The sequence below is a fragment of the Fusarium keratoplasticum genome, chromosome 4 (assembly GCF_025433545.1).
Source record: "Fusarium keratoplasticum isolate Fu6.1 chromosome 4, whole genome shotgun sequence".
In the NCBI taxonomy this organism is placed as follows: domain Eukaryota; kingdom Fungi; phylum Ascomycota; class Sordariomycetes; order Hypocreales; family Nectriaceae; genus Fusarium; species Fusarium keratoplasticum.
Genome location: NC_070532.1, coordinates 856,440 through 882,545, shown reverse-complemented (window position 1 = coordinate 882,545; position 26,106 = coordinate 856,440). Strand labels below are relative to the sequence as shown.

At 51.1% G+C, this 26,106-nt stretch overlaps 8 protein-coding genes and 2 pseudogenes across 10 annotated transcripts, besides 2 other annotated features; 4 read left to right on the top strand and 6 right to left on the bottom strand.

Annotated features, from left to right (window-relative positions):
- Positions 1–237: 237 nt before the first annotated feature.
- On the bottom strand, positions 238–1,484 carry NCS57_00536800 (DAO domain-containing protein; the record flags this gene model as incomplete). Its single annotated transcript, XM_053055291.1, has 6 exons — positions 238–338; positions 385–544; positions 594–627; positions 675–1,008; positions 1,053–1,107; positions 1,158–1,484. The coding sequence occupies 6 exons, from the start codon at positions 1,482–1,484 to the stop codon at positions 238–240; spliced, it is 1,011 nt and encodes a 336-aa protein (XP_052914246.1).
- Positions 1,485–3,483: 1,999 nt separating this feature from the next.
- NCS57_00536700 (uncharacterized protein) lies at positions 3,484–3,936 on the top strand (the record flags this gene model as incomplete). Its single annotated transcript, XM_053055290.1, has 1 exon — positions 3,484–3,936. One exon carries the CDS (start codon positions 3,484–3,486, stop codon positions 3,934–3,936), a length of 453 nt encoding a protein of 150 aa, XP_052914245.1.
- A 423-nt stretch (positions 3,937–4,359) lies between these two features.
- NCS57_00536600 lies at positions 4,360–5,536 on the bottom strand (annotated as a pseudogene). Its single transcript has 2 exons — positions 5,213–5,536; positions 4,360–5,157 (listed from the first exon to the last, which is right to left on the bottom strand).
- Positions 4,360–5,536: a sequence feature.
- Positions 5,537–8,716: 3,180 nt separating this feature from the next.
- NCS57_00536500 (uncharacterized protein) lies at positions 8,717–9,599 on the top strand (the record flags this gene model as incomplete). The annotated part of the gene is made up of 2 exons (XM_053055289.1): positions 8,717–9,075; positions 9,317–9,599. 2 exons carry the CDS (start codon positions 8,717–8,719, stop codon positions 9,597–9,599), a joined length of 642 nt encoding a protein of 213 aa, XP_052914244.1.
- A 145-nt stretch (positions 9,600–9,744) lies between these two features.
- On the bottom strand, positions 9,745–11,086 carry NCS57_00536400 (Zn(2)-C6 fungal-type domain-containing protein; the record flags this gene model as incomplete). The annotated part of the gene is made up of 3 exons (XM_053055288.1): positions 9,745–10,380; positions 10,442–10,977; positions 11,029–11,086. The coding sequence occupies 3 exons, from the start codon at positions 11,084–11,086 to the stop codon at positions 9,745–9,747; spliced, it is 1,230 nt and encodes a 409-aa protein (XP_052914243.1).
- A 407-nt stretch (positions 11,087–11,493) lies between these two features.
- NCS57_00536300 (uncharacterized protein) lies at positions 11,494–12,209 on the top strand (the record flags this gene model as incomplete). The annotated part of the gene is made up of 2 exons (XM_053055287.1): positions 11,494–11,644; positions 11,698–12,209. The coding sequence occupies 2 exons, from the start codon at positions 11,494–11,496 to the stop codon at positions 12,207–12,209; spliced, it is 663 nt and encodes a 220-aa protein (XP_052914242.1).
- Positions 12,210–12,481: 272 nt separating this feature from the next.
- On the bottom strand, positions 12,482–20,086 carry NCS57_00536200 (annotated as a pseudogene). Its single transcript has 7 exons — positions 19,220–20,086; positions 17,061–19,165; positions 16,373–16,993; positions 15,919–16,319; positions 14,989–15,866; positions 14,651–14,938; positions 12,482–14,578 (listed from the first exon to the last, which is right to left on the bottom strand).
- Positions 12,482–20,086: a sequence feature.
- A 692-nt stretch (positions 20,087–20,778) lies between these two features.
- Positions 20,779–22,172, top strand: NCS57_00536100 (RGS domain-containing protein; the record flags this gene model as incomplete). Its single annotated transcript, XM_053055286.1, has 3 exons — positions 20,779–20,936; positions 20,992–21,926; positions 22,114–22,172. 3 exons carry the CDS (start codon positions 20,779–20,781, stop codon positions 22,170–22,172), a joined length of 1,152 nt encoding a protein of 383 aa, XP_052914241.1.
- A 358-nt stretch (positions 22,173–22,530) lies between these two features.
- NCS57_00536000 (NmrA domain-containing protein) lies at positions 22,531–23,631 on the bottom strand (the record flags this gene model as incomplete). Its single annotated transcript, XM_053055285.1, has 1 exon — positions 22,531–23,631. The coding sequence occupies one exon, from the start codon at positions 23,629–23,631 to the stop codon at positions 22,531–22,533; it is 1,101 nt and encodes a 366-aa protein (XP_052914240.1).
- Positions 23,632–24,373: 742 nt separating this feature from the next.
- On the bottom strand, positions 24,374–25,729 carry NCS57_00535900 (uncharacterized protein; the record flags this gene model as incomplete). Its single annotated transcript, XM_053055284.1, has 2 exons — positions 24,374–25,552; positions 25,691–25,729. 2 exons carry the CDS (start codon positions 25,727–25,729, stop codon positions 24,374–24,376), a joined length of 1,218 nt encoding a protein of 405 aa, XP_052914239.1.
- Between the last annotated feature and the right edge of the window lie 377 nt (positions 25,730–26,106).

Sequence of the window (26,106 nt, the reverse complement as noted above, 5' to 3'; positions counted from 1 at the left end):
GGAATTGATGGATGGACACCACGGCTATGTTAGAGACAATTCAATGATGGTAGAGATAAAGGGAGGCGTTCATAAAGGCATCTAGGGAAAGGGAGATAAAATATTTTTCCTCAGTCAAGATAAAGAACCAAGATCTTATTGCCAACTTTGGGACCTTCTCACATTTATCCCTCTGCTAATCGGTTCCAACCGCACACACCGAACTACCCCCTAACACGAGCCCGAATCCTTTCAATATCAAATTCTCGCTTTTCCATCGGGGAACAGAAACTCATCCACCAACTTCACAACCTCCCGCCCAACCCCAAAGCTGTAAATGAAGCCCCCTCCAGTAATACCTGTGTCTCGTTAGTCCCAGGTTGTTACTAATGATATACCACTTACCGTAGGCATGGACAATGTTTTGACCGTTCTTTGTCTCCTTTTCGATACGCATGCCAGAACACCTGTATGGCCGAATGCCCACATTGTGGCCCACGATTTCGTAGTCGGCGAGGTCGGCGGAGAAGTGTTCTGGAAGGCTTCGGTTGACTCTTGTGACAATCTGGAAAATCTTAGTATTGATCTCAATTGGCAAAGATCCATCTGCTTACATCTTTGTCAATCTCAGTATCCACCTCGGTGTTCCTACTATCATCAGTGACTCGCGCTCAAGACATGCATGTTTCACATACTCAACATCTGGGTCTCGTATTCCCCCAAGAATTACCGTTCCATCTAGACGGGGGATAACGTAGGTGTAGGTCTTGCCGTCATCCCGCATAAAAGACTTCTTGTAGTCGCTCTTGATGATCATTGTTTGACCACGGAGAAGATGCATGTTCTGATCCTTGATATCGCTCAGATACTTTGGTCCCTCACCAGTAGCATTAATGAGAACATCATGGCCAAGGTGATCAGCGTCAGACAGGGAGTCCAGGTCCATGCGCCTGAACTTGACGCCCGAGCTCTCGAGGTTTCGCTTCAGCCAGGGCATGAAGATAAGCGGGTTAAGTACAATAGTCATATCTGCCACATGTTAGTTGTGTTCATCGACAAAAGAGAAGACTCACAGGTTATTCCGCCTCTGACTCCTTCTGGTAGCCCATCTTTGGGGAGGAAGCTAAACTGTTATAATAATTAGTATCCTTAAACGTTTGTTCAAGGTCCTCTCATACTCCTGGAATGAAGTCCTTGAACCAGAGATCATCATCGCTCCTCTCGTTGTCATAGAACTCCTCCATTGGCAGTCGTTTGACACCGGATTCAGGGTGTCTAATAGCTAGTCTCCATAGCTCGGTAAAAGCATCCATCTGCATCCTCCTCTCACGAGCTGAGGAGCAGCCACCAGCGACAAAGTTGGCCCCGGCCCAAGGACTAGCCCACTTGATAGAAGGCTCATCTCCAGGAAGGTCTCTTGCGATGACGGTGATCTCGTGGTGCCGAGAGAGCTGCGATGCTATGGCCAGGCCGATGATGCTGGTGGTTATAGTCAGCTGAGACATTGTTATCAGAGTATTGAAAGCGAAGACTGTACCCAGATCCGACAATGGTGATTCTTGCCATTTGAAGGGTTCAATGAACAATGAGCTCGCTCGGTATGTATACTGTCTCCTTTGTATTTCCGTATAGTTCACCTCACTCTCAGTGAATGGATCAAGGTTTATATCCTCAGCCATTGCACCACATCTCTCTCTTGTGGTCGCTTAAACAAACCCATGTGATGCCTTCGGTTCCTGCGAGAACCTCTACCCCGCCTTAAGCCACCATCAGCGGTCCCGGCTGTGGTAACCGATAAGGCCAATTGGTCAAATTTGCAGTAAAATGCAAGTTCGGGACCTGAAGCCGTAGTCTGGAACGACTTGACAGTTGTAGACAGGGTATTATTGCTCGAAACGGATCATCCCCAACTGGTCGCCACGTGTAGGTGGAGTTTTTGACCAGCCACTCTCCCTTTTCTACTTGGAACAGCTTCCTGATTTGTCAGTTTGACAACATGATAACGGCCTTGATCCTCCGTCTCTCGGAGGGCGATAACTGGTTAAAACATGACCTGCTGACAAGTTCGGATCCGGCTCCGGCGCGAGTGAAGTGAAAGCAATCAGGTGACAACCCATTTCTATCGATGAGACCGACGAAGTCCTTACAGCACCTGAATTTGCAAACGGGTTTGGACAAACGAGATAGAATAGCGTTAACCGCGTAGAGACGGGGCCGGAGACAAGCCTGGGGTACGACCTGTTTGAACCTCGGAAGGGATCCCGAACTGTGCCTGGGAGACGAGATAGTATGAACGTCTGCTATTGCCTAAATCCCTATTTTTTTGTCAGATGTATTAAGATGCATATATCATCCCTCGCCAGTTTCCTTTCGCCGCGAACTATCTTTTACTACTCTTTCCAAAGGGTGTCTCTTGACCACCCTGGGTGCAAGCCTTTGACCCCCCCAGTAGCTTCTCAAAACTACTGCTAAAGCACTACCTCTTGATGGTTTTACCCTATATCCTTCAATGTGAAAGAAGATTGCAGTAAATTCCAGACACCATCAGCGTTGTTCGTCGATGGAGCTCAAAACGGAGCAGGCCAGGTTGCGGAACACTCTGAAGGATCTTTTGGGATTTCTACCTTGTGCGTTCAAGTTCGCCTTGTTTTGTCTGCATTCCCACAGTCAAGCCTCGTATTATCTATCAGTACGTCATTGATGCAAAGCATCGAAGTCATCGTGGCAGGTGCCATTTGGCTCGTTGGACATTCCATTGCAGAGCCCCTTGGCCTACTGCCCGAAGGAATTCTGGATGATCCAAAAGGATCACATTGACTGTTCCTGGAAGGTCGTGATAGAAGACTTGGCGATATGCAACGCAAATCCTTATCTTAGGTCCAGCAGCCTATCATGGCACAGTCCTTTTGCTAATATGAATCCTTTCGCCCATCGCCGTAGTTTTGACCAGGCGCTATGAACAACTTCGCATATCAGCCAATAGATCTCTAGGACTAGTGCACCTGGCTATTTAAAATTAATAGTCTCGCCATGTTAAAGCACACGGGCAGGAACTCGGACGCTAAACAGATCCTCCGAATCCTTCACCCAATCCTTTGGGACGACCCTCAAGTGCCCAGGGCCGACCAGAGGAGACACCGAGACCTGGAAAGCGGCCACGCTTGTGTTTCATGTTGGCCTTATTGGCCCGTGAGACTTGGCCATATCGATCCTTTCAGGCAGCTGAATTCTGTGAGAGTAGTTTTCGTGTGCATGAATGTGGAGTTTGGCAGTAGGGTCAGTTATTGGCAGGGTTGGTTCAGGACCAGCTCTATCCACTTTGATGTTCAAACCTCCAGGAGAATGGCATGACTTACAGACTTAACGAGTATATAAAGGGACTTGTATTCATGCCTTTCGAGTTTCTCACCCACCCCAAGGACAACTTCAGCTCTGTCTCCTCAAGCACCTACAGCATTTAACAACTGCCACTTTCCTCACTCTTTGCTTTCTACCCCCTTCAAAATGCGTTTCATCTTTACCTACGCCCTTGCTTGCCTTGCTGGCTCAAGCACCCTCGCCGCCGCCGTCCCCGTCGAGGCTACCGAAATCAAGGTAGACCACCTCCAGCGCCGCGGCCAAATCCCCGCCAACATGGACACCACCGCCTGCAAGCAATACTCTACCTTCATCGGCGAGTGGAACTACGAGGCCCGCGTCCGAACCATGGACAACACTGAAGACGTCTGCAACAAGCTCAAGAACGAGGCCGGCATCACCATCGGCTGCTCCTGGAGACACTCTGAGGAGTGTCGCGGCGACATCAACGACCCTCGTGTGGCTCAGTGGAAGTTCAAGGCTGGCACTAACTGTGGCCTTGGAGCTGTCAACGGTATTATTCGCCGTGCTACTGGCCAGAAGGGTGATGATGCCCAGTGCCTCATCAGCTTTGACGGCAAGTGGCCCGGCTACGAGTAAATTCGATAGGCCTCTGCAAAGACTCTGTGGTCTTTCGTCGCACGTATGGTTGAAGGATAGATGGCGCGGAACTTGGAGGACTTCGGTAAACGGCATGGATCCCGATATGTACATAGAATAGTCACGAGCCAAGCAAGTCGAGGTCCTGCATTGCGTTAATATGTATAGACAAGATTCGAATCCTGACATATTTCATTCCTCGTCAAATGTCTCTTGGCACACAAAGGATTGCCAAGTCATGAGTTAAAACGCGGTTAAAACAAAGTAGAGTATTATTGATTTGCGTCTAGCATGAGCATCCTTCTCCAAGATTTCACTTCTCACAACGAAGATGAGATTACAGACTTGGAGTTCGCAACAAAGGAAATCAAGTGCACAAGTCTACTGCAATCCAGTGCAGAGATTATGAGAACGCCTTACAAACTAGAGACACTGAGAATAGTAGGGGTTGAGAACCTTGCAAGTCGAACCCCATTGACAAACAGTAGGTCCGGTGTAATCCTTGCCACCGCACTGGCTGTACTTGGGGAGACCTCCGGTAGCAGGTCCGCAGATGATGTCGTCATCGGTAGGCGATGGGGAGGCCTTGGAGCTGCTTGAAGAAGAGGAGGAAGAAGAAGTCGTAGTGGCAGTGACGGTCCTGAGCGTCGTGACTCCGCTGATGGTGATGCTTGTAGATGAGCTAGATCTGGTAGTCGAAGTGGAAGAGGGGCCCTGGGTCTGTCCAGGGGTTGTGGCGCTAGAGGTGGCAGTGGCCTGGGGAGCAAGTTGACCAACAGTAGAGGGAAGACCGGGAACCAGGGTAGGACCGGGAATCTTGTAGGAAAGAGAGCTAGTGTAGAGGTTGAACAAAATACCAGGGTCGTTGGACTTGTAAAGCTGAGTTCCTTGGACACCAGAAGGAGAGAGAGAACCATCACCGGTGATCTTCAAGTTGAAGCACTGGGGATAGTTCTGAGCACCATTGGGCTGTCCTGCACCGTGAAGGGCGATGATTTCGTGACGGAGAACATAGTTGCCGGGTTCCAGCTGGGCAGGGATTTGAAGAGTCCAGGAGAAGCTGTTTGCGACGAGAACATCGGCAGCCCATCTACCGCTCTGCAGGGTCATGTCGAGAAGACCGCTCTCGCCGATCTTGAAGAACTCGAGCGAGTTTTTGTCAACGGTCTCGCAGTCGCCAGGGCATTTAGCGAGATAGTCAATGACTGGACCCTTGTGACTCTACATGCATCCATTAGCATCAGACTTGAAAGAGTTCAATATCAGGAAGGCAAACCTCAGGCCAGGTATTCCACTGAAGGACGACCTTGTCACCGGCTTGCACAGTCACATGGCCCTTGGCGGGTCTGGCAGCCTTGTGGCAGATGATGTCAGGATCGCCAAAGCTGTTAGGCTCAACGTAGCCGTTATCGGTGGCGCCGTTGATCCAACCCACTACCGGTGGCTGGTTAGGGTTCCAAGACATGGCAGGCGCATCATAGCCTCTAAAGGCGACGCCGTTGGTGATGAGCCAGTCGACATGTCCGTGGGCCGCAACTTTAGCGGCAGAGTATGCGAGAGCAAGGAGAGAAGAAGTAGTGAAGAAAGTCATTGTGAGAGGCTGGTTAATGAAAAATTGTCCGTAAGGAAGGGAGTGAAGAGAAAATAGAGTGCTGCTAGGCTCGCCACAAGCACAGAAGGCCAAACTAGGGCTTATAATAATGAAAGCTGTTGTCTGTTGGAACCAGATTAATTCTTGAAGCATCTTTCACAGCATTTTAAGACGGCATATATAGTTCATCGTCTGTAACCGCCAAGATGAGGTGGAATGGGCTTGGAGAAACGCGGGACGGTCCAGACCAACGCCACCACGTTCAACAACGTCGGGTCTATGAGACACATCCAAGCAGTGGATTCCATTATCCGGCGGAAGAAAGGGGAAAATTCGAACGATGCAGAGTTTTTTTCCGCTTTTGACTGTTTAACTGTGGCTTGATTTTCTGTGTGGCAGACGCATATCCGATGAGTCCCGAAACGGCGAGTATTAGCTGGACGGGACCAATATTGGAGAGATGTTTCATTTAAGGCTCGTACATAATTTCAAGTAAGAATAGAATTTTCAGATAGTCAAAGCCAGGCCAAGGTACACTCTGTCGCTGGTTACACTTACCTGGTTTCTTTAATCTTGTTGCTGCTTGTTGCACTCGGCAACAGGTCGTCTAAGGTGAATCACTGTGCTCAAGCCACCCATTTAACCACGAACCACGACAAGATAAGACTAAAGTGCCTCTCAACGCGCGCTACAAGGCCTTGTTCTTTCCAGTTTCTGGCTGGCATGTTCCAAGCTGGCCAGCCACTTGAACGCCCAAAAACCTGGCAACAGCACGTTTCCAGCCAGAATGTCTCAATCTCGTGGCGCAACCGAGTTTCGAACTGAGCTCACTTGATCAGTCACATTGTCAAGCTTCCAAGGCTGGACGGGCGCCCTAAATTAATGCCTCATGCTCAAGTTCAGCCACCATGAGTGAACAGGCTGATAGAAGGAGTCTTGCATCCTGTCACCCTAGTGGCCGCCTACTATCAGATGTCAGATCGGGGTCGAGGTTTCTCATAGGCCTCCACCGCGGAAACGGCTTGAACTTTGGGCGCATGATGGGGAACCCCAGATAGGGTTTGCGGGTGATGGGAAGTAAGCCGCCTTTTGTTCCCTTGGTATGCATATTAAAGCCGTCACATCTATTAAGCTCGCAGGCCTAGTCAGGCCGCACTCATATTAAGCAATAGAGCAGCGATGATGATCAATGTCATCCTTGTTGGGAGATTGAACGAGGCCAAAGCGTTCAAGGCTCCTGAAGTCGACAAAGAGCGCAACTATTCCGCCATCATTGCGCTCTGGTGTTAAATACAATGCTCTACATTCCGCCCTCAGTCTCCAAAGGCAGGAGGACACTTCTCGCCAAGAAATCTCCAAGAGCTGCCAGCGGCTCTAGTACGTGACAGGTATGCAGCTGCACCTGAATATCAACCTCCGACGCAGGGGCGCCAACGCCACCGTTTAACCTCCAGCCACTCCTCCGCGCCAGCAACTGTTCCAAACCGGCCGAGCCCGTGTGAAACATTGCGCTCAATTTCCGTTCACGTGCGGCATGAGGCCGCGGCCTTGCCATGAACTGGATCTATCCAGGCTAGCCGAGACTCGAAGGGAGATGATGAAAGGCCCATTGTTCGCTTGGCAAGGGTGTCTGGGCTTGTGTCTCAGTTCCTTGCGTGCGAGTGAGGCTGGAATGTTGGGTGCCTACCCTGCAGAAATGTGACTGGTAGGCTCCCGTAGGGATTAGAGTTGAGTTTTGGCCCGATCTTGAACTATTGATTCTATCAAATGTGATATCGGTTGATGGTTACTTGTTCTTGGGGGAATCTGGTCGAAGAAACGCCTGATTCTGCTCGATCGCTTCATAGGCCAATCCCCTCGTTGTTCTTCCAAAGTACACCTTGAAAGGAATCTTCATTCTTGGAACTGTCACGAGGTTCTAGGGGACACACCTGACGAGATGCATAGGGTCACTAGGGATCTGGGCGTCCAAGCCGAGCCCTTGATCAGTGATTGGATACTCCAGGCATAGAGACATGGAAGGGCTAGAAGTACGAATGCAATACTTCAAGTTAAGCTATTCTTGAAAGATACCCCTACCCTATAGAAGAAGACAAAGGGTGGTATTCCAGGCTTTCTGTAACACAGCCATTTCACAGACTTCAGGCTCTTTAGCTTCTCTTGATCGGCCCAATGGTAATTTAGAGAAACTCGCATATTTGCCAAGTGTATAACCTCTCTCCAGCCCAATAGGGCATGAGCCAAGCGCAGTATATACCCTGTTTCTGGACTTTGGCTAAATTCAACAACCCCCCAGCAAGATTATCTGACGTGAGATCCATGTCTTTAAGAGGAAGCTACGCCACCTTTGTGCCTTGATAGCTAGCAGCCTGGGGTTTTCTGCATTGTTCTCTAATTATTCTTGTTTTCAATGACGTCTCCGTCGTGCACAATATCAAAGAACACAATAATAAACACATGGCAGCATCAAACCCAACGCTGTAAAACACAGTATACTCACGCTTCCTAGGTGTCGTGGTCGTAGTCTGCGTCCAAGTACGAGAGAAAAAAACTGATTTGGGCTGATCAAAATATGCTCATATTGAATTGAATGCAAATACTTGCCTACACCGAAATGTTTCGCGGTACCTCTTCATGCTATCTCGTTGAGATGCAGCTCGTTTCACGCTCGCTCAATCACATGGCTCTCGTGTATGTCTGTGCTAAAGATCCCAGCAATGAAGGTACTTGAAGGGGCCTAAAGTCCGGCCTATTTCCGTGCTTGAGTTCCTAACTCCGTTGTGCCCAGAAGACTAAGGACGGGGGGTATATTAACTAAGGAAATAGCGAATTAATTAGGGAAAAGAAAACTGATAATTAGCAAAGTTCTTAGTTATTTTAGAATATTTATTTTTTATAATAAATAAAGTAACATCTATTTATGAGAGATTCTCACACAGTTAGACGCATCCCGTTTCCTTACTCAACAGGGGGACCGGGCTGGTCTCTAAGCCCCCTCAAGTTGGGATTAGCTGGACCTAAAATCTCACTCCGAACTTCAAGCAGCGTGGTTGGCTAATCTTGTGCTTATGGTGGTTTACGTATGCGGGGGCCTTCACAGCTTGATCTGAGCTATAAAACGCGTCTCTAACCCCGACTTCCAGCGTCATCTCACATGCGTACCATCTCCAGCTCATCAAAATTCTCATCATGTCTCTTACGCGCGACACGTTCATCTACCGAGGCGCCCTCGTCATCGGGCTTCTTCCCTCCTTCTTCGGCTTGAACGCACTCCTCAGGCCAGAAGCCTCCTTGAAATCCGTGGAGTTCCCAGTCCCCGAAGACCCCGAGTCACGGAAACTCGTCTTCGGTCTCATGCGCATCTATGGCATCCGTAACGTCGTTGTCAGCTTCGCCCTTACGCTGATCTGGTTGACTGGGAATAAGAGACTGGTCGGACTGGGCTTGGTCGGTGCGCTGTCCATGGCGATTACTGATGGGCTGGTCAGCAAATCGGTGACGGGGGGTGGCGAGTGGAATCATTGGAGTTTTGTGCCAGTCATTGGAGGGTTCGTGGCTGGCTTGTTTGGGTGGTTCTGATGATGTGACAAAGGGACGTGGAGGTTATTCACCCTCGATAGAGTGGGTAGAGCTTCGGGGAGGGATATTCCTCATTGGGAAGACTACACGACCTTGATCTTTGGTGTAGTTTATTTGCTACCACCAACTGAATTATGTGCTATGAGAGAAGCACCTGTCGTGCTCGTTCTTTACCGAAAGCCTAACAGTAGATACTACGCGACTCACTAGACTGTGTCCTAAACAACAAAACTCGGCAATCTCTATATATGGCTTCCCAAGTAACAACAAAATCCCGCAATGCCCCAAGAATGTCCTGCTATACCTCTACAAGCTCCCCATGAGGCTCATCGACGACAAGGCAAAGGTTGAGCAGGCGCTCGAAAAGATCTACGGTGACATCCGTTTCACCTCCGAGGAGAATAATGGTAGCTATGCAGTCAAGTCGGCACATCCTGGCCAACTGGACCTAATGTCACAGCTACAAGAGATGGGTGTTACAAGGAAGGAATAGGACCTCAAGAAGTACTGAAATGAGGTCCACTTCAGTTCAGGTTACAACGGTCTTCATACAGAATGACTCGTAGCTAATCAAAATGACAATAAGAAGTGTATTTAATCTGACTGCGGAATGAGAGTTTGTAATTACTCCAATGTGGTTATCCATGGTATACCATTCTACCAGACTGCACCCAGCTAATAGCCACCGACCCCATGCCTTTGAAAGCCGTATTCCGGATCCGCTGCCCCAAGAGCCTATCTGCTGCTTCCCTCTGCTCACTGCAAGGGCCATACATGGCAACAAGAGTCAAAGGGAAGAACATGCGTAGATGGGCACAGCCTAGGTTTTTACCCCCAAGGAAGCGAGATGACTCGAGGATCGCGTGGCACGAGTCTCGTAGCTGATAGGATGATACATGAGGTTCGAGGATACTAAGTAGAACCCAAGAAGCTCCAAAGTAGGCGACTACCATGGCAATGAATGGGTCATGGTATCGCGCTCCAGATGGGACTGGCCACTGGACAAGCTCTCCTAGTTGCGTGGCCTGCTCCTGGAACTCGAGCCATAATTGGTCGATCTCAAGACTTAGGTCTGGATTCAAGAGCATGTCGGCTTTTGTGGCGTATGATGTCCGCACAAGCACGTCTGTGAGATAGAAGAGATTATACATCAGACGGTCAACACCCTGCTGGCTGGTCGCGGGGTGTTCTTCGGCTTGAGTCATCTTCGCCCAGCGGGATGGTGCTGGTGAATGTTGTAGATACTGATCCGGTGTTGCAAGCATGACGAACAACTGTAATGGTTAGTTAATCGTCCGTGGAAGTGATTAAGTTACCTGCCGACTGAGATTGCACGTGTTGGCCCAGTTGCCAGATGACCAACTCATCTTTATGACCAGCCACACACGGCATAAGGGCGAGCATCTTCTTTGCTGCCTGAAGATGCGTACCGTATGCAACAGGGTTCGTAGAACAGATAGCTTCGAAAAAGGACAGCATCACACACGTCCCGAGAGATGCCGCCTTGGGTGAACTCAAGTCATGGGTGAGGGACCTTGAATGCTTTGTGAGGGCTCTGCCGTAGATGTTACAGGCCTCTCTGACAGCAGCTGGGTTGCCCGAGATAGTCCCGCAATATGCCAAAGCCGTCGCCTGCATCGATAGTTCAAGAGCAGGCCCTTGTTCTGCCATCGATCCACTTTGTAGCTCTGTAAGCCAAGATTGACGACGGGCTTGTTCGTTCCTCGCCGTGATGAACGAGATGAACTCGTTGATGAAGGCGTGAGCAAACATGGACTGGTTGGAAGGCTGGTGTGTCATCTCTGGCTTTGGTCGGTTCTTGGATATGATGCGGTCTGTCTGGTCGATGACCAAGGCGCCCTGCAATGGACCTGAGCATTGTCGATTCGTGATGCGGCATTGTCGGCAAACTGGAAGCTCACCGTCGCAGCCGATGCGGTGACGCCTACAGGCAGCACAGCCACGGCTTCGACGAGGCATCTCGACTCAAATTGGAGGTTTGATGAGTTCAAGTGTTGCTTTGTTCAGGCTCAGCTTACTTGGTAGTACCTAGCCCCTGTCAGCACCGCCTTGACGCTAAGCCCAACTTGGTAGGTTTCGCTAGCGTGGTTTGAAGCCATCGCCATCTGACCAGGGTAATGATGCGTCTTGCGAATGCGAGCAATAATTACCGTAGGCTGAGATTTTTCTATGGGGAGTGATTAATTATCAGACCGGATCTAGGGGGTTGGTGTCTCCGGTCGCTCCCCTCAAGATGGGTTATCAAAAGGTATAAGTATCCGCATGTCTTGCCTCGCAGAGTCAATCAGCAACCCAACATCATCCACTTCACCACAGCACTCCAAAAAACCCCTCTCTACCTCCTCTTCTGTTGTCATTTTTCCAACATGAACTTCAAGCTTCTCTCTGCTCTTATGCTCGCTGCCAATGGAGCTCTGGCTCAAACTCCTCCCGGCTTTTCACCTTCCACCAAGAATACCCTTGGAATCAGGTACGGCAACATCAACGCCTCAAAGGGTGACTTGGTACCTATCAGCGGTAAGCTCACCAAGCTGTATACCCTTCAACGGCCTCACTAATACTCTATATAGATGCAGCCATGTCTCCCACCCTCAGGGTTGCGTCCAACAACTCATCCCATGTCATTGTTCTAGTCGATCTCGATGCGCCAAACGGCACCGACAGCAACGCCTACGCACCATTCCTGCACTGGGCTAAATTCATCTCCTCCGGTGTAACGACTCTCACCGGAGGCCCTCCTCTCAACATGTCCGACTTTGCCCCATACTTTGGTCCTGCCCCCCCACCAGGCACTGGGCCCCATCGCTATGTCGCCCTCCTCTTCGATAGTCAAAACAGCACATTCCAGGTTCCGCCAAGCTTCAAGGAGTTCAACGGCACCGAGGTCACCGACCGTGTAAAGTTTGATATTGAGACTTTTGCAGATGAAGGAAGACTGGAGCTGGTGGCTGCCAATTGGTTTACTAGCGAGAACGAGACGGCTGTTACAACGGTCACCAATGATGCTCCCCGCATGGGAGGTGCCGGAGCTGCAGCTTTGGTGGCTTTTGGGCTTCTCGGCTTTGCTTCTCAGTTGATTTGAATCCATGAACGGGCATTATAATGAAGATCCTACATAAAATCAGGAGCAAAAAGCTTTCATCGTGGGTTCGAGCTGGATTCTTGGTCACTTAACGTCATCATCTCTCTGTCAAAGGACTGGTATTTAGTTAACATTTTTCGCATTTTGCACTCGTTCTATATATATTACTCCTCTGGCTCTACTCCATCGCGTGTGAGAGGATCCAATTCTTAGTATCTTGCCCCGTTCATCATCGTCCCATAGAAATAATAATGAAACTGAGAAATAAACGACTAAATCAAGAAAATATCTGTACCTTTGTCAGGAGCCGTCGACGGCGGAGAGTACATGATGCCGTGGATATAGCACTCCCCAACCAGCCTGTAGCATGTTGTCACCCTCGCAGAGCGGCTAATGATAAACGGAACTTTGCCTCCATCCGCGATGAATATCTTGTCTCCTGGTTGTGCCGCCCCCGGGATGATTCCGGCGTACCTCTTCTTGGTCGTGGCGAAGACAGCGCGTGGAATGTTGTCGGCAAAGGCCACGGCTGTCTCCCAGAACTGCATGAGCCGCCTCTGCGACTCTGGGGATGTTTCTTGCTTGTACTTCCAGGCATTCTGACCCAGGTCCAGGTCGAGAATCCGTTCCCAGTCGCTGTCCTTCCATGTCGCCGTTGTTACTGGTGCACGCCTGCTTGCCCCCGTTGAGTACGTGGTAGACTGTTTCGACACCGCTTGAGGTCCACGAGCGTCCCCGACAAGACACTTGATCATGAGCTTGTCAGTCCACTTCCTCGTCGTTGCTTCTGGGGCTTGTTCAAGACCCGGGTAGTCTACGAGGTGCGATGTATAGCCCCGTATTCTCTCGAGTACATCGGCAAAAGCGACCCTCATGCCAGCCGATAAGTGCAGCTCAAAGCAGTCTTCCACCTCGTCAATGACAGAGCCTCGTACTGCAAGAATTGGAACGTTTTGAGAGCCCATGTCCTGGAGATGGATCCTGGGTGGGACAGGCCTTCCTGCACAGAAGCCGCCCTCTCTCCCAGCAGCATCCCATGTTGAAATGGTCCTCTCTCGCCGTTGGCTGTTTAGCAAGTCGGGAATCCAAGAGCAGATGTTGGAGCCCTTGTCGCCTCCTGCTCGGTATAGAAGGTCAAGCCCCCTTCCCCTATGGACCAATCCTTTGGCGTACTTTGCCAGCACTTCTTGCTCTGGGGAGTCGTAGTCTGGGGCGAATAGTGGATCTTCTGTAGCAACGTCTCTTGCCAGGTTTTGGAGGGCAAAGAGCTTGTCACGCGCCCTGGAGGCCTGAGTGTATGAAAACATGTCGAGGAGCCTCAAAAAGTCGAACTTTGCACCACCCTGATACCTCTCCCGTAGGCTATGGAGGGCCAGTGCGGGCCTGGAGTTGGCCAGAAAGGCGCCGTTGTCATCGAGCCCACCATGCCTGTTCAGACCATTGCTGCACTCGATGAGTGATTCCATGAAGCAATCCCACTCCATCTCGGATTGACCACACACCATGGTCATCTTGGGACAGACAGCGGCTTCCTGCACGATCCAGCTACGGGTAAACCAACTGTGGCCCAAAAACCCATCCACCTCCTTCCAGGACAAGTCAGGGACTCTAGTTGCGTTTATATTCCGTTCGGAAAGACCCTTTCTCGTACGGCAGCGACCTCTCGCGTGACAGAACGGCCTGTGTAGATCGGCCATCAACTCTATAGCAGGACTGCTCTCACTCTTGTGACCACTCGTACCCAGCCAGACCAAGACCTTCTCTGCTTGATGATACAGAGATCCCATCTGCCGGACTTGAAGTGCTTTCTCCATTGGATTTTTCTGGTTGATGCACAACGCATCGGCCCAGAGCAGAGTAGACACTCTCTTCCGCCGCAAACACTTGAGACACGATGCAAGAGACTCGGTAATGGGCATCTTGCCCCGGTCAGACGTGAAAGTTGACGGCGCAGGGCCGTCTGGATCGGGTCCCCAGAAGTATGAGATGGCCCAAAATGGTTCATCGAGATCGCCTAGGTCAAAGACTTCAAGAGACCCGCAAATGGGCTTGTCGTCTTCGTCCCCATTGTCCAGTAGTTGTAGCCTGAGGAGGCGGGTTTCACGCGACCCGACATTGAGGCCGTTGTATATCTCATGTGTATCCTTGGTGAAGCCGGCAGCAGAAAACTTCAGGAAGGGTTCTGTTGAGTAAGGGAGGCGCGCATTGTAGCTAGCCTCTGTCTCGAGCAGAATGTCTCCTTTCAGCTGTAGCCCCCAAGGATCAACATAGATGTAGATACCCGGTTCCTTCTGGATCTGGTAGACGCGCACTAGCATGTACACGTCTGTCACTTTGTGTTTCTGATTGACAAGTGACATTCTCTTGAGCTGAACACATTCCCCCAGGTCAGTGGCTTTGGACAATAAATGGCAAAGTGGATGGAGGAAAAGAGTGCTCACCTTTTTGTATTGCGAGTTCGGCACTACAAATCTTGTGCTCAAAGCGTCGTTTGTAGCCCAGACCTCCAGATGAAATGTGATTGTATTTGCGAGACACTCAGCCGTGGCATGATGTCCGTCAACAAGCGCCTTGCTGAGCTTCCCGCCTGTTTCGACAATTGTAAAAGTGGAGGCATCCGATACCCTAGTTTTGTATTCCATGTGGCCATTCCGGACGCGTAGAGGACTCGTCCAATGCTCGTTCGGCCTGTAGTCGTTGCCCAAGAAGATTTGAAGGAAACGAGACACCTGTTGAGGTCTTCATGTGAGCAAAAGCCAAGAACGTTGTACTTGCATACAGGTAGATATCTTACATATAGCTCGCCAAAGTATCTCGTCTCCTTGGTATCTTCACCCGAAAAGATGGTCATCGGGCGTGGAACTGTGATCCAGCCTTGATTCATGTTGACAAAAGAAGACTCATCACGGCCTCGTGATCTCGGTGTTCTTGGACGGGGCTCCGGTCTGTCTGCAGAATGATCTCTGGAGGGGAGAACATGTGTCGAGGGAGTCTGAGAGAGTCCTGGTCGACGACCCAGGCTCCTTCCGCGGCGTTTTTTGTCATCCTCGGTCTCACCGCTGGAATCATCTTCTATGGTGACTTGATCGAGGTTTTCCATTAAGTCGTGTTTGTCGACGGGAATGGTACGTGTCGTCCGGGAGCCCTTCTGCCACATAGAGGGCTCAGCCCCTTTGGTGTGTAGAGACTTTTGAACGGTCCTTGATGCTCCATTGTTGGTGACACTTTCCAGAACCCCCTGCTTTTCTGTGACCCCTTGAATCAGAGAGTTCGATTCGGACGTAACTTGCTCTGTATTCTCACTCTCGGACTGCTCAGAACGAGACATGGATTCAGAACTGGCTACGGCTGGTGCTTCCGACACAACAATATCCGGGACTACTGCAGGTTTGTCAACATAGGCTGCGCCTCTACCGTTGATTGCCTCATCATGAGGAGTTTTAACAATCTGACTCGGATCCTCAGACAGGACTTCGTGATCGGATCGGTCTTCAACAGCAGCTGAAGCTTCATCGGTAGCCCGAGTCTGATCTGTTTCCTTCAGGCGGTCGACAGAGAGTGTCTTCACAACTTGAGTCTCTCTACCATCGCCAAGGCTCTCCTTGGTTGAAGCCCTCAAATCGGTTGTTGTGGGAAGCTGATCGACGAGAGATTCACCTGAGATAGCATTAAAAGACGGTCTTTGCCACAAAATCAAACGCCCACTTACCCATCTCAGAGTTTTCTGTAGAATCAGATGGCTCAAACGGAATCCCCAGCACCTGAAATTCATCCTCCGTATGCTTGAGGTTCTGCTCGGTCAAGACTTTGGCAAGCAGGTCGGTATGCTTAGCGCTAGTGATGCCACAAAACTCCGCAAGTTCAAAAGCTATCTCTCGTAGACGGTCCGTCTCGGTTGCGGTGTCTTGTGTTGTCAACCAGATGTTAAGATCTTGCTCGTCAGTTGGCAGCAATGCGACGCATTTCACCGCGGAACTTTGCTCAAGAGCAATCGACAAGTCTTTCCTGCAGATCTTCCAACTCATCTTAGCTCGGTCGACCTTGAAAACATGAATATGTCTCAGGCGAAGCAAGATCTCGTCCTTGTTTGCTTCCACTGTTGGCACAAGCCTGGTAATGATATTAGCACATAGAAAAGAGGTATGATGGAGGAAAGAACTTACGCAATCATGAAACGAATTCTCTTGTTAAGCCATGTTTCGTACGACGGAACAGGCTGAACATCCCCCTCTGGTACAAGGGCAATCTCTCTGGCGACGGAAAGCAGGCGGTGACTCAGATCGAGCCGGTCAAAGAGGGGCCTGTATGAATCCAACGAGGATGGCGAGAATGACAAGACATCCAAGTTGGAAAAGACGCGAGTTAGTTTGGGGTCGTCCGAAATGTACCATTCATCCGAGTCCAGGGCAGTTCGGAGACGATAAGGCCCATTTGGCGCATCCGCCGGCGTTACGGGGAAGATCGGTAACTCTCGTAGCGGATGTGCGGCGTTTTCGCTGAGATCTGGATGTTTGGATAGTGCCTCAAAGACTTGTGCAATGTGTTGGAGGTCGTCAGTCTCGCGTATGCTTTGTGCTTCTTGGATGAGCATCACGAGATCCGACGTTTGGCACTTCAATAGGTACAAAAACAGCTGAATCCGCGAGGGATAGATGTACTTCAATCGAGGCGTTCTTTTCAAGCAATCTGGACCGTCCCAGACACACTGTTCAAGTGTTAACCAGTGGAAGCCTGTCGTCTCTGGATCTGGAACGAGCGTAAGCTCCTCAGTCATAAAAGCTTGGCTATCAAAGGTTAGTTGCGCCTCTAAACTTTGTCTGATACAACCCTGACGGGAAACAATCTACGTACCGAGCAGTCTTGATATCATTAGGCCCTATGACATGCTCAATATGCTCATAGAGTAGTGCAGCAGCCTCTAACGTTGTGCTGGTCGAGCCTTTCAGCTGTCGAAGTTGGACCAGAAAGTGCTTCATGCCGATCTTGGTAAGAACTCCGAAGTGTTCTAGAAAATCCCAGTTTTTGTCTTCAGGATTTGCGACCTGAAGAAATGGCCGGGACTCTAAACTGGCTGCGAAGGCCGCCGTTTGGTTCTCCGGGGACTTGGCCTCACCCTCTGATACATGTACAACTCCGGGCCTGCTCGTGGGCCACTCTACCTGGGTCCTAATGTTAGGCGGTGGTGAATTGGGCACAAGTGCTGGATTTCCGTCTATTACTTCTGGAAGAGAGGTTCTCTTTCGTGCTGAATGGGGCACCAAACGTCTGAGGAACCTCAAGAAGTGTCGAGCCGACTTTTTCTGTGGCTCGGAAGAGTCTGTTGCTTCCACGAGAGGTTCTGGTGGAGTGGGTACGGATCGTTGGCTTTGATTGTTAATTGTTCTCGTCTGCTCAGCTGCTGCCGTGGTTGGGACCCTCATCCCCTGTGTCGTGGCGGCTTTCGGTGCTTCCTGGGGCGTCGAGGTCAAGAGCTTGATACCCCGAGTTACATTCATTCGAGGCAAGACAGTGTTGCGAAGCGTCCCTCTTGTTCCTCCCACACAGGGAACTTCCATTGATGACAGGGAAGCTCTCATCCTCGATCTGGACGCTTGATCTGGCCTAGAGCTCTTCGGGTTGTCCCCCGGTTTGTCGACGAGCCACTCACTATAGAGGTGCCAGAATTCCCGCAGTAGCTGTAGCACGGCTTCTGGGTCATTTTGGACAATGAACTGGAATTCAGGCGTGATGGTAAACTGGCCTGCTCCAGAGCTGCCCTTGAGAGCCATCCGCGGAATAATTGTGAGGTCAAAGCATCGGGCAAGCCAGACTACCCATGATTCGGCCCCCTTGTCGTATGGCGTCAGCTCTGATTCATATGATTCGTGTGTGAAGTGTATTGGACATTGAGCAAGGTGGTTTTGGAAAACGACATCCGCTGTGAACGGCACGCCCGCTTGCGTGACTGAGTCTCCCTTCATGTACATGGATGAACCTCGATGGCAGGAGTTTCTGTTAGCCGCAAACCACAAATCCCCCTTGGTGCCCTCAGGTGGGCTCCAGCGGGCTCTCTTGAGAAATGCGGCATGGGAAACCAGATCATCCAGGCTCTGGTTCGCCGGCGAAAAGCCAGGGCTTTTGTGGCGGGAGACGATGATGTCGCATATTCTCTTCACCCTATACTCCTCAGCCTTCAGCAGTCGTAGAAGATCCAGCCAGGTGGGGTACTCCCCAACACTCTCGTGGACCTCGAAGAGATCCAGACCTCCCGGGAGGCCTAGACTGATGCGAGGATCTGGAGGTAGGAAGATGGTCCCTTGGCTTGCCGAGACCCAAGAGCAGTCCCACAAAGAACCTTCTTCTGTCCCCCGCTTCAAAACCGGGATCAAGTTCCAATTTGAGATTCTTCTGCGGTAGACCATGGCTGTGATCGCATCCGACTCGGTGATCAACGAAATGAGAACACTGGCCACACTGGCGTGCCAGGCGGCCTCCATTTCTTGAAACTTGGCTTGATCATCGGAAAGGAAGGCTTCGAGATCACTCAAGAACTCTTCCCCCGAGAGCGTGCGCACCCCGAGCCTCTCAAGTCGATTTTCGTTGCCAGGAGTGTTATAGCCATCTGATAGATATTTGGTGTTTCTGGCCCCGGGTGGGATCAAAGGTCCATCACTATTCCTAAAGCGCTTGGGCACAATCGCTAATCTGGATGGAAGGAGCCATTCGCCCTGGTCCGATTGCAGAATAAGATTCTCTGACAACACGTTGACGATCGTCGCTGGAATGTCTTGGAATAATGTGTCTTGGTAGTGATCAAGTGAAATGTACGAGATCCACGAGGTAATATCCTGAGCTTGAAACGCCTTGACTGCTCCCAGGAAGGCTGTGGGTACCTGGGAAACAAGTGCCTTGTTCCATAGACAGTCCTCCACGTCCTCGCGGCTGCTGACCAAGATAAAATCTGCCTGAATGGCAAACTAGGTAGATAGTTAGAGGGCAGAGGTACACATGAGGCAGGTAGATGGACAAACTTTGAAGCCGTAGTGATCAATGGGTAAGAATGCATGAACTTTCTGCGCTTTCAGGTCATCGGCTTTGGGAAACGCCAACAGGATCTGAGAATCCTTGGCATCTCGACGACGATCATCATGGCGCAAGTCCCTCTCGTTGATGATATGTCGGAAGACGTGATATGAGGCCAAGGTCTCGCCCATCTGAATTGTACGTGAGAACATGCCGTGTTTCGCCGGGCTATCATCGAGTCTCTTGAGAGTCGTCTCCCAACGCCCCTTTCCTGCTTCAATCGTACTGATCTTGATTTTCTTTAGGTTCCGAAGAAATAGCATAGTATCTGGGCTCATCGACTTTAGCTTCTCAAGCAGAATGGTTGTGTCACACTTGGCTGACAGCTCCAGAAGCATCGAGGTGTGGCCTCGAAGCTGACGCTCGTAGTCCGGCAGCTTCGCCCAGTGAGGCGCAATCATGCTCAGCATTCCCGAATCGTTGTTGATAAACTTAAACGAGTAGTACCCGGAGCTGATCCACACAACGTCGGCCACTTCAAACACCGACTTGAATCCCATACCCTTCTCGCCCGTGGTGCGATTGTGATCTTTAGCCGCCGGCTTGGAACTCTCGCAGAATCCACAAATGGCACGAACGTTTTCTGAATGGAAGCCAATCTCGTTGCAGTCGACACGCAAGGTTGTTGCACGTCCGTTGCCATGCTCTTTGTATGTAAGGCTCACGGTCGGAGTCACGCCGGGAGAATATTGGCAGTCGTCGCCATTCTGTAGTAGCTCGAGCAGGAAGTGCATCCGGTCGGCGTAAAGCTTCCCAGCGGTTCTATACATGAATATTAGGATACATCTACTATCACCTTGGGAGAGAAGCTGACTCTTTCAAGACGGCGTTCAGTGCTCGAGCGTTGGCGTCGGGTTGGTCGACACGCTTCTCTTTTCTGATCCATTCAATATGACTTCGAGCTTGCTCCTCCGTTTTTGGAAAAGAGCCATGGGGTCCTGAGTCGCTCCATCATTTTTCTGGTTCTCTATTTCCGTTATTTCTCTGTTCCGTCGTGTCGCTTACCCATCGATTGGGTATGGGTTGAGCTGTCCCATGCCCACCAGAGCCTCGTCCGGCCGGTGCACTAACTTCCGACTTGCGGCTCCTAGAAGAGCCCAATCTGGGACAAAAGGACATCGCTAAAGTTTGAAGATTCTCTACGCGAATATCCGCGGCTCTCCTCGATGAAGAGGTGAAGAACCGGCAACATCTTCGAACCCGAGCCAGATAATGATAAGCAAGGCAAGACCCGAGCACCCCGCCCAGCTGAACATGCACCTGTGCGTTGGACCAGTAATATGAATCCATCATGGCATTGATTTGGCGCTAGCTAATTCACAAAGGGCATTCGAGGCTGGTTTATTCAGCCACTTTAGGCAGGCATACGCAGCCATACCCAGCACCCACCCCCCAAGCTTCATAGTCGACCCTCTTCCTCAACGTATTTTTCAAAGCAGTGACACGCTATCAAGTCTCAGTCTATGCTTATGCCCTTCTCCATTCTTGCTTATTCGTCCTCGCGATCATGGATCAAAGCTCACCCCTCCAGCCAGACCTCCAAAGAAACAGACTTCCCACATTGTTTGAAGTCCTATCGCGCCGAGTCCTCCCACCCGTCGATCTCTTCTCGTTCTACGTCTTTATGAGGGATCAACAGAGATCAGTAGATTACCTGGACTTTTGGTATGTAGCGATGGCCAAGTTTCTGGCATCTTGTCTCACTCTGACCTGCTTGCAGGCTTGATGTGTCTCAACACACCTCACTGTGTAGAGCCTATGTGCGGGAACTTAGGAGTACAATCCTCTCTTCAACAGCAGAACCGCGTCCCCCTCAGAATTCTACCGAAACGGGTGGTGATCCTCAGGCGTCATCTGGTCAGAGCGAACAGCAACAACCAGAAGAGTCGGGAACGGTTGACACAAGTGACCCGGAGCGATCTAGCCAGGTGCTACGCCTCTCTCAGGATGATCAACCGACAGAGGTTCCAACCCCGCCGCCAGTTGATATGGGCCCTTCAAAAGACCAGATTCGCGGGTATTTCATGGGTCCATCGCTGAGAGGTGGCGGCTCGACAGACTGGCTTCCCACCGGGAGTGTTTCGACTGTACTCTCACGTACTCGGCACTTTTTTGCTACCTTCAGAAGCAGGCGTGCCCCAAAGGCCGGCGAGGACCGTGTGAAGCGTCTCACCCAACTCAATTTGCGTGGAGGTGCAAGCAACTCTTCTTTGCCTACCTATGGGACGATGCGGTTAACCAACTCTGAGGATGTCGAAGAGTCCGCGGCCAATTCCCTAGAGAGGGAAGGAGACCTTGATCGGCGATTATCCGCCTTTCTACGAGGGGAGCGAGTTTCAGGTCGAGCTACTCCATCTGATGCAAACGACACTCAACTAGGCCCCGCTGCTGGGAGTAGCAGCCGGCCTTCAACAGACCAAGGCCCAGCTACCGCCGGCACGATATCAAGACAGGACATCCGAGCCTCGGCAGAGAAGATAATATATACATATATCCTTCCCGGCGCGGAGCGCGAGATCATCCTTCCTGGGTCTATGACCGGAGATCTGGTCACCGCAGTGGAAGTATCTGACCGTGACGATCCTGAAGTTTTTGATGTTGTCAAAGACTACGTCTTTAAGGCGATGGAGAGAGACGCCTTCCCCGGCTTTCTCCGTATGAGAGCTCTGGCAAATTTAACTCCCCCCACGATGATCTTACATCTCGTCCTTGGGCTATTGTCCTTGTTCGCCGCTTTTTGGGTTGGATTTGTCCTGATATTTTTGGATATGGACAGGAAAACGCGGGCTTGGGTAAAACTTCCTACACAAAATTATAACGCGCAGGCTAACAATCATTCCAGCTAATCCTACCTTTCACGATTGGGGTATACAGCCTCGCAGTCTATCAATACGCCCTTGACCCCACGATTGCATTGTTACAGTTGAGCGAATACACGCCATTCAGTTTCGTTCGCGTTCGAGAACCATACGTCAAGAAAATACTGAGTCGTCGCGGGATCGTCGTTCTTATTGTCATATTTACGCTTGATGCAGCCTTATCAACCCTATTCATCTTTGTTCCAGGGAAAAGATTGTAATCTTTATGTGGGAGAAGTGATAGCATGCCATGAGGGCTATATTATGTTTGGAGCAATGTGCTGATTCTATTCCTTTGTCGTCCAATAGCTAGTCTCTTTTGCCCAGAGACGAGCCCAAACTATCTCAATCAAGAGCAAACTGTCTTCGAAGATGCAAGAAATTAGCATAGCGGCCCATAACTAGGCAGCACCCTGTCTCTGGTCATCATGTACCTTGAGCACAAAGCCAATGTTCTCAGGCTGGACTCTCTCCCAGAGGCTTCCGAGCCCCAGTTCCCTCCCTCGCTTTTCCTCATGACGAAACCACTCCTCAACAGTTCTGATGCGGTTAGGGTGGATCTCGTCGAGGATCTCGTAGTTCTTCCGTATCAGGCCCTTGTTACCGGCTGAGTGGCGCCACAGATTCCACCAACCTGTAAAGTTATCTCGGTATTTCATCGTGGCCGGATCCTTTGGGTCGGCGTTGTAACCTGTAGGGAGATCGGCCACAGGGACGGCGGCAAAGTAGTCGTCGAAGCTTGTATCAATGTACCGTGCTGGCTTGCCCGTGACCTTCTGGAAGGCCTCGGCAACCTGGGTGTACGTGGCGTGCTCGATGGCTACGTCGAGATCCATCCCGTTTGCGCGCTCAGGATGGTCGAACAACCACTTGACGTAGTAGCCGCAATCATCGAGCGCAACTTCAGGTATGGCTCCTTCTCCGAGCGGAACCCGCCAAGTGACGACGCCATCTTCGACGAGAGGCGGCATAGGCGTGTAAGCGTGAATCGCCATGTCCATGTACGGACCAGTCGAGAAGAGCGCGGCCTGCATGCCGTGGCGCTGGCTCACCTCTTTGTTCTGGGAGAGGATCCACTCGCCGATCCTGCCCTTGGCGTCGTAGTGGCCGCCGCGGAACTCGGGCTTGTAGCCGCTCAGCTTGTAGGCGTAGGCGAGGCTGCTGTAGACATAGAACTTGACTCCTTCCTCGATGGCGAGCTCGTACGCGCGGATCGACCAGTAGATCTCGGTTTTCTCGCCACAGTTGAACCCGTCGATATTGACAAAGGCGCCCCAGGCAGAGCGGAAAAGCTCCCTGAGGGATTCTTCGGATGTGAATGTGCCCACGACGGCCTCCACGGTACCCGGCGGGCCGTAGGATTGGATCTCCTTGAAGCGAGAGCTGCTCGGGTCGCGGGTCAAGGCCCGGACGGTATAGTTGCCCGACCTTACTAAATCCCTCACGATGGGCATCCCCTGGGCGCCAGTACCGCCAATAACTGCAATGGTGCGGGTAGCCATAGTTGTGGGTGTAGACTGAAAGTGCTTTTTGGTGTTTTTGTAGTTGATTTAAATGACGATGCTGATTCTTGAGTAATCACCAGTTATACAGACGAGCTTGGCCGCAGTATATATGCCTCCTCCGAGGAGTGGTAGACGCATGTTATTTCGTGTGAGAGACCAGTGAACCTCAGACATTCGGGCTTTTTTACGTAAACTGTGTTGCTGATGGCCTTGACTGAGGAATTGATCAGGCGTGATTATCTAATGGCCGGGAGTGTGTAGCTAATATGATCTGAAACCCGCAATAGTCAGTTATTAATTATTCAAACAGTCTCGGCTGATCGCCTAAGTAGTGTACGTGGTTTATAGCAAGGGGGCAACTCTGCTTAGCCTTTACACTCTTTCGACCTTTTCTTTCTCCAAACTCTTCACAGGCCGACCGACAAGAACGGCGCAAACTGTAGTATCGCGTAACAAAGCAGTGCTACCTTCACTACACGAAACTCAGCCGCTCTAGGAAGAGCAGGAAAGGCAGCTTTAGTTAACTGGGTTAGGGGGATTAAGAGGTTCAGAATTGACGGCATAGGGTATTGAAAGATGCTTCGCTTTGTGTTGGCGATCAGAGAAGTCACGGCTTTCCACAGTGATCCATATTTGCACCTCTGGGTGACATTGTCCAGCAGACGCCCCCAATCATACCACGCTACCCAAGGCTAGACCTATCATTCGATCTCAAAACTAATGCGCTGGAAATGCCGCATTATGTCGGGAAAGGACCCGAACCCCGAGGTTTGGGAACCCACCCATTATATATAGTCCCCACGTCAGCAGCTTCACCCCCATGAGCCATTATCACAGATGCCTCCACCGCCCTGGCAACCCCACGGCGCGGATATACAGGTCCCTTCTCCAAGCACATGGCCACGTTGGCCAGATTGGACGCGAGAAGAGATGTATTTAGCCACACTATCAAGGCGGCTGATCCCACCGAGGTGGGAGCGCGTGCGGGCCGAACAGCACCGAGCGAAGCAGGGCTCGAGTCCGCGGTGCTACGGAGCTGGAGGGACTCGTACCCGCTGATGTTCAGCTCTATCAAGTCCGAGCCAAGGACCTTGGCCCCAAGGCTCTCAAGCTGCTGCTGGACTCCTAGCGCGGTGAGGAACTCGGGCTGTATGTCGTCTTCAGAGCCATCGTCTGTGCTGGGGCTGCCATCCTCTGCGAACGGCCGAAACAGATCTGTGCTACCGCCGCCTCCTCTAGACCAGGCCGTTGTGCTCCAGTTGATCCCCGTCGCTTGACGCATCTCGTCCTTGCCTGGCCCAAGCAACCACCGCAGGTGAGCCAAGAGCTGCTGGCGTGTTTGGAGGCGCAGCGAGAAACCGAATGCGCGCTCCAGGTCTTCGACCGCTATGTGAACATCGCCGTTGAGGTAAAGACATGCTCGGGAGATGGTCGTCTCGACAAGATGGAGCGGGAAAGAAGAGCTGGTGTCCAAGTCATGTTGGTGTGTCTGGAGCCAAGCTTGGTCAATGAGAGGAGGCGCTATTGCATCGGCGCTGTCGGGGCGATGACACGAGGATGCCTGTGGCAAGGCGGAATCCGCAATCTTCTGATTCGCTTTCTTAGTCGGGTATTTGTAATTTTCCATCTTCTGCTCATCGTCCTCTGTCTCTCGAACCGTGCGGCTTGCGTTCGTGCTGGAAACCGACCTCGCTAGGACGAGGGCCTGGGCCGTACAGCGCTGGAGTCGAGCCATTAACCTTTTTTCCCTCGCAATCTCCTTAGTACCGGTCATCTCGTCGCAGAAGCTGATTATCACGTTGCTCAGTTCCTCAACCGTGTTCTCGAGCTGCTGGATTCGGCACCGCTGTGCCTCCTTGTTGGCCTGTCGACGCCGGCGAAAGACTTGCTGGGCTCGGCGGTTTCGCTCTCGGCGTGCCTGTAAGGAGTAAGAGCTTGGTCTGGATAGCCGCAAGATTTTCCTAGACCCTAGGCACGATGAACCTGGAGATGGCGTGTGCCCAATGTGACCGGGAGGTGAAGGGAAGTCGGGATACAGAAACCATGGCCAACCCACCTCGATAGCGTCATCCTTCTCCCCGGATGGTTGTCTCATCTTTCCATATACTGTGTGATACCAGTCGTTACCAGACACTCTAGAAACCCGAAAAGTTGAAGCAGTCCGTCCGAGGGATTGCTGTGTCTGAGGACGCACCCCAGAGAGGTTGTTGCACTGTTTTCGTTCCGTGCAGAGCCCAAGCCCCCGCAATTTTCGCTTAGAGTGTCTGGTCCAAGCAACCGGGCCGTTCACTAATCGATTAAATTCTTGAGGAGTCGGGGTAATTACGTTTCACTGGCTCCGTCAGCATCGCCAAGAGGACGATTAGAAGTGTGTGGCATAATAACTCCGATAGAGAGATAATTAGAAGTGCCATGCGAAAAAGCCTCCGACAGAGACCTGGCTGATTAGGTGGTATCGCAAGGTATGCTAAG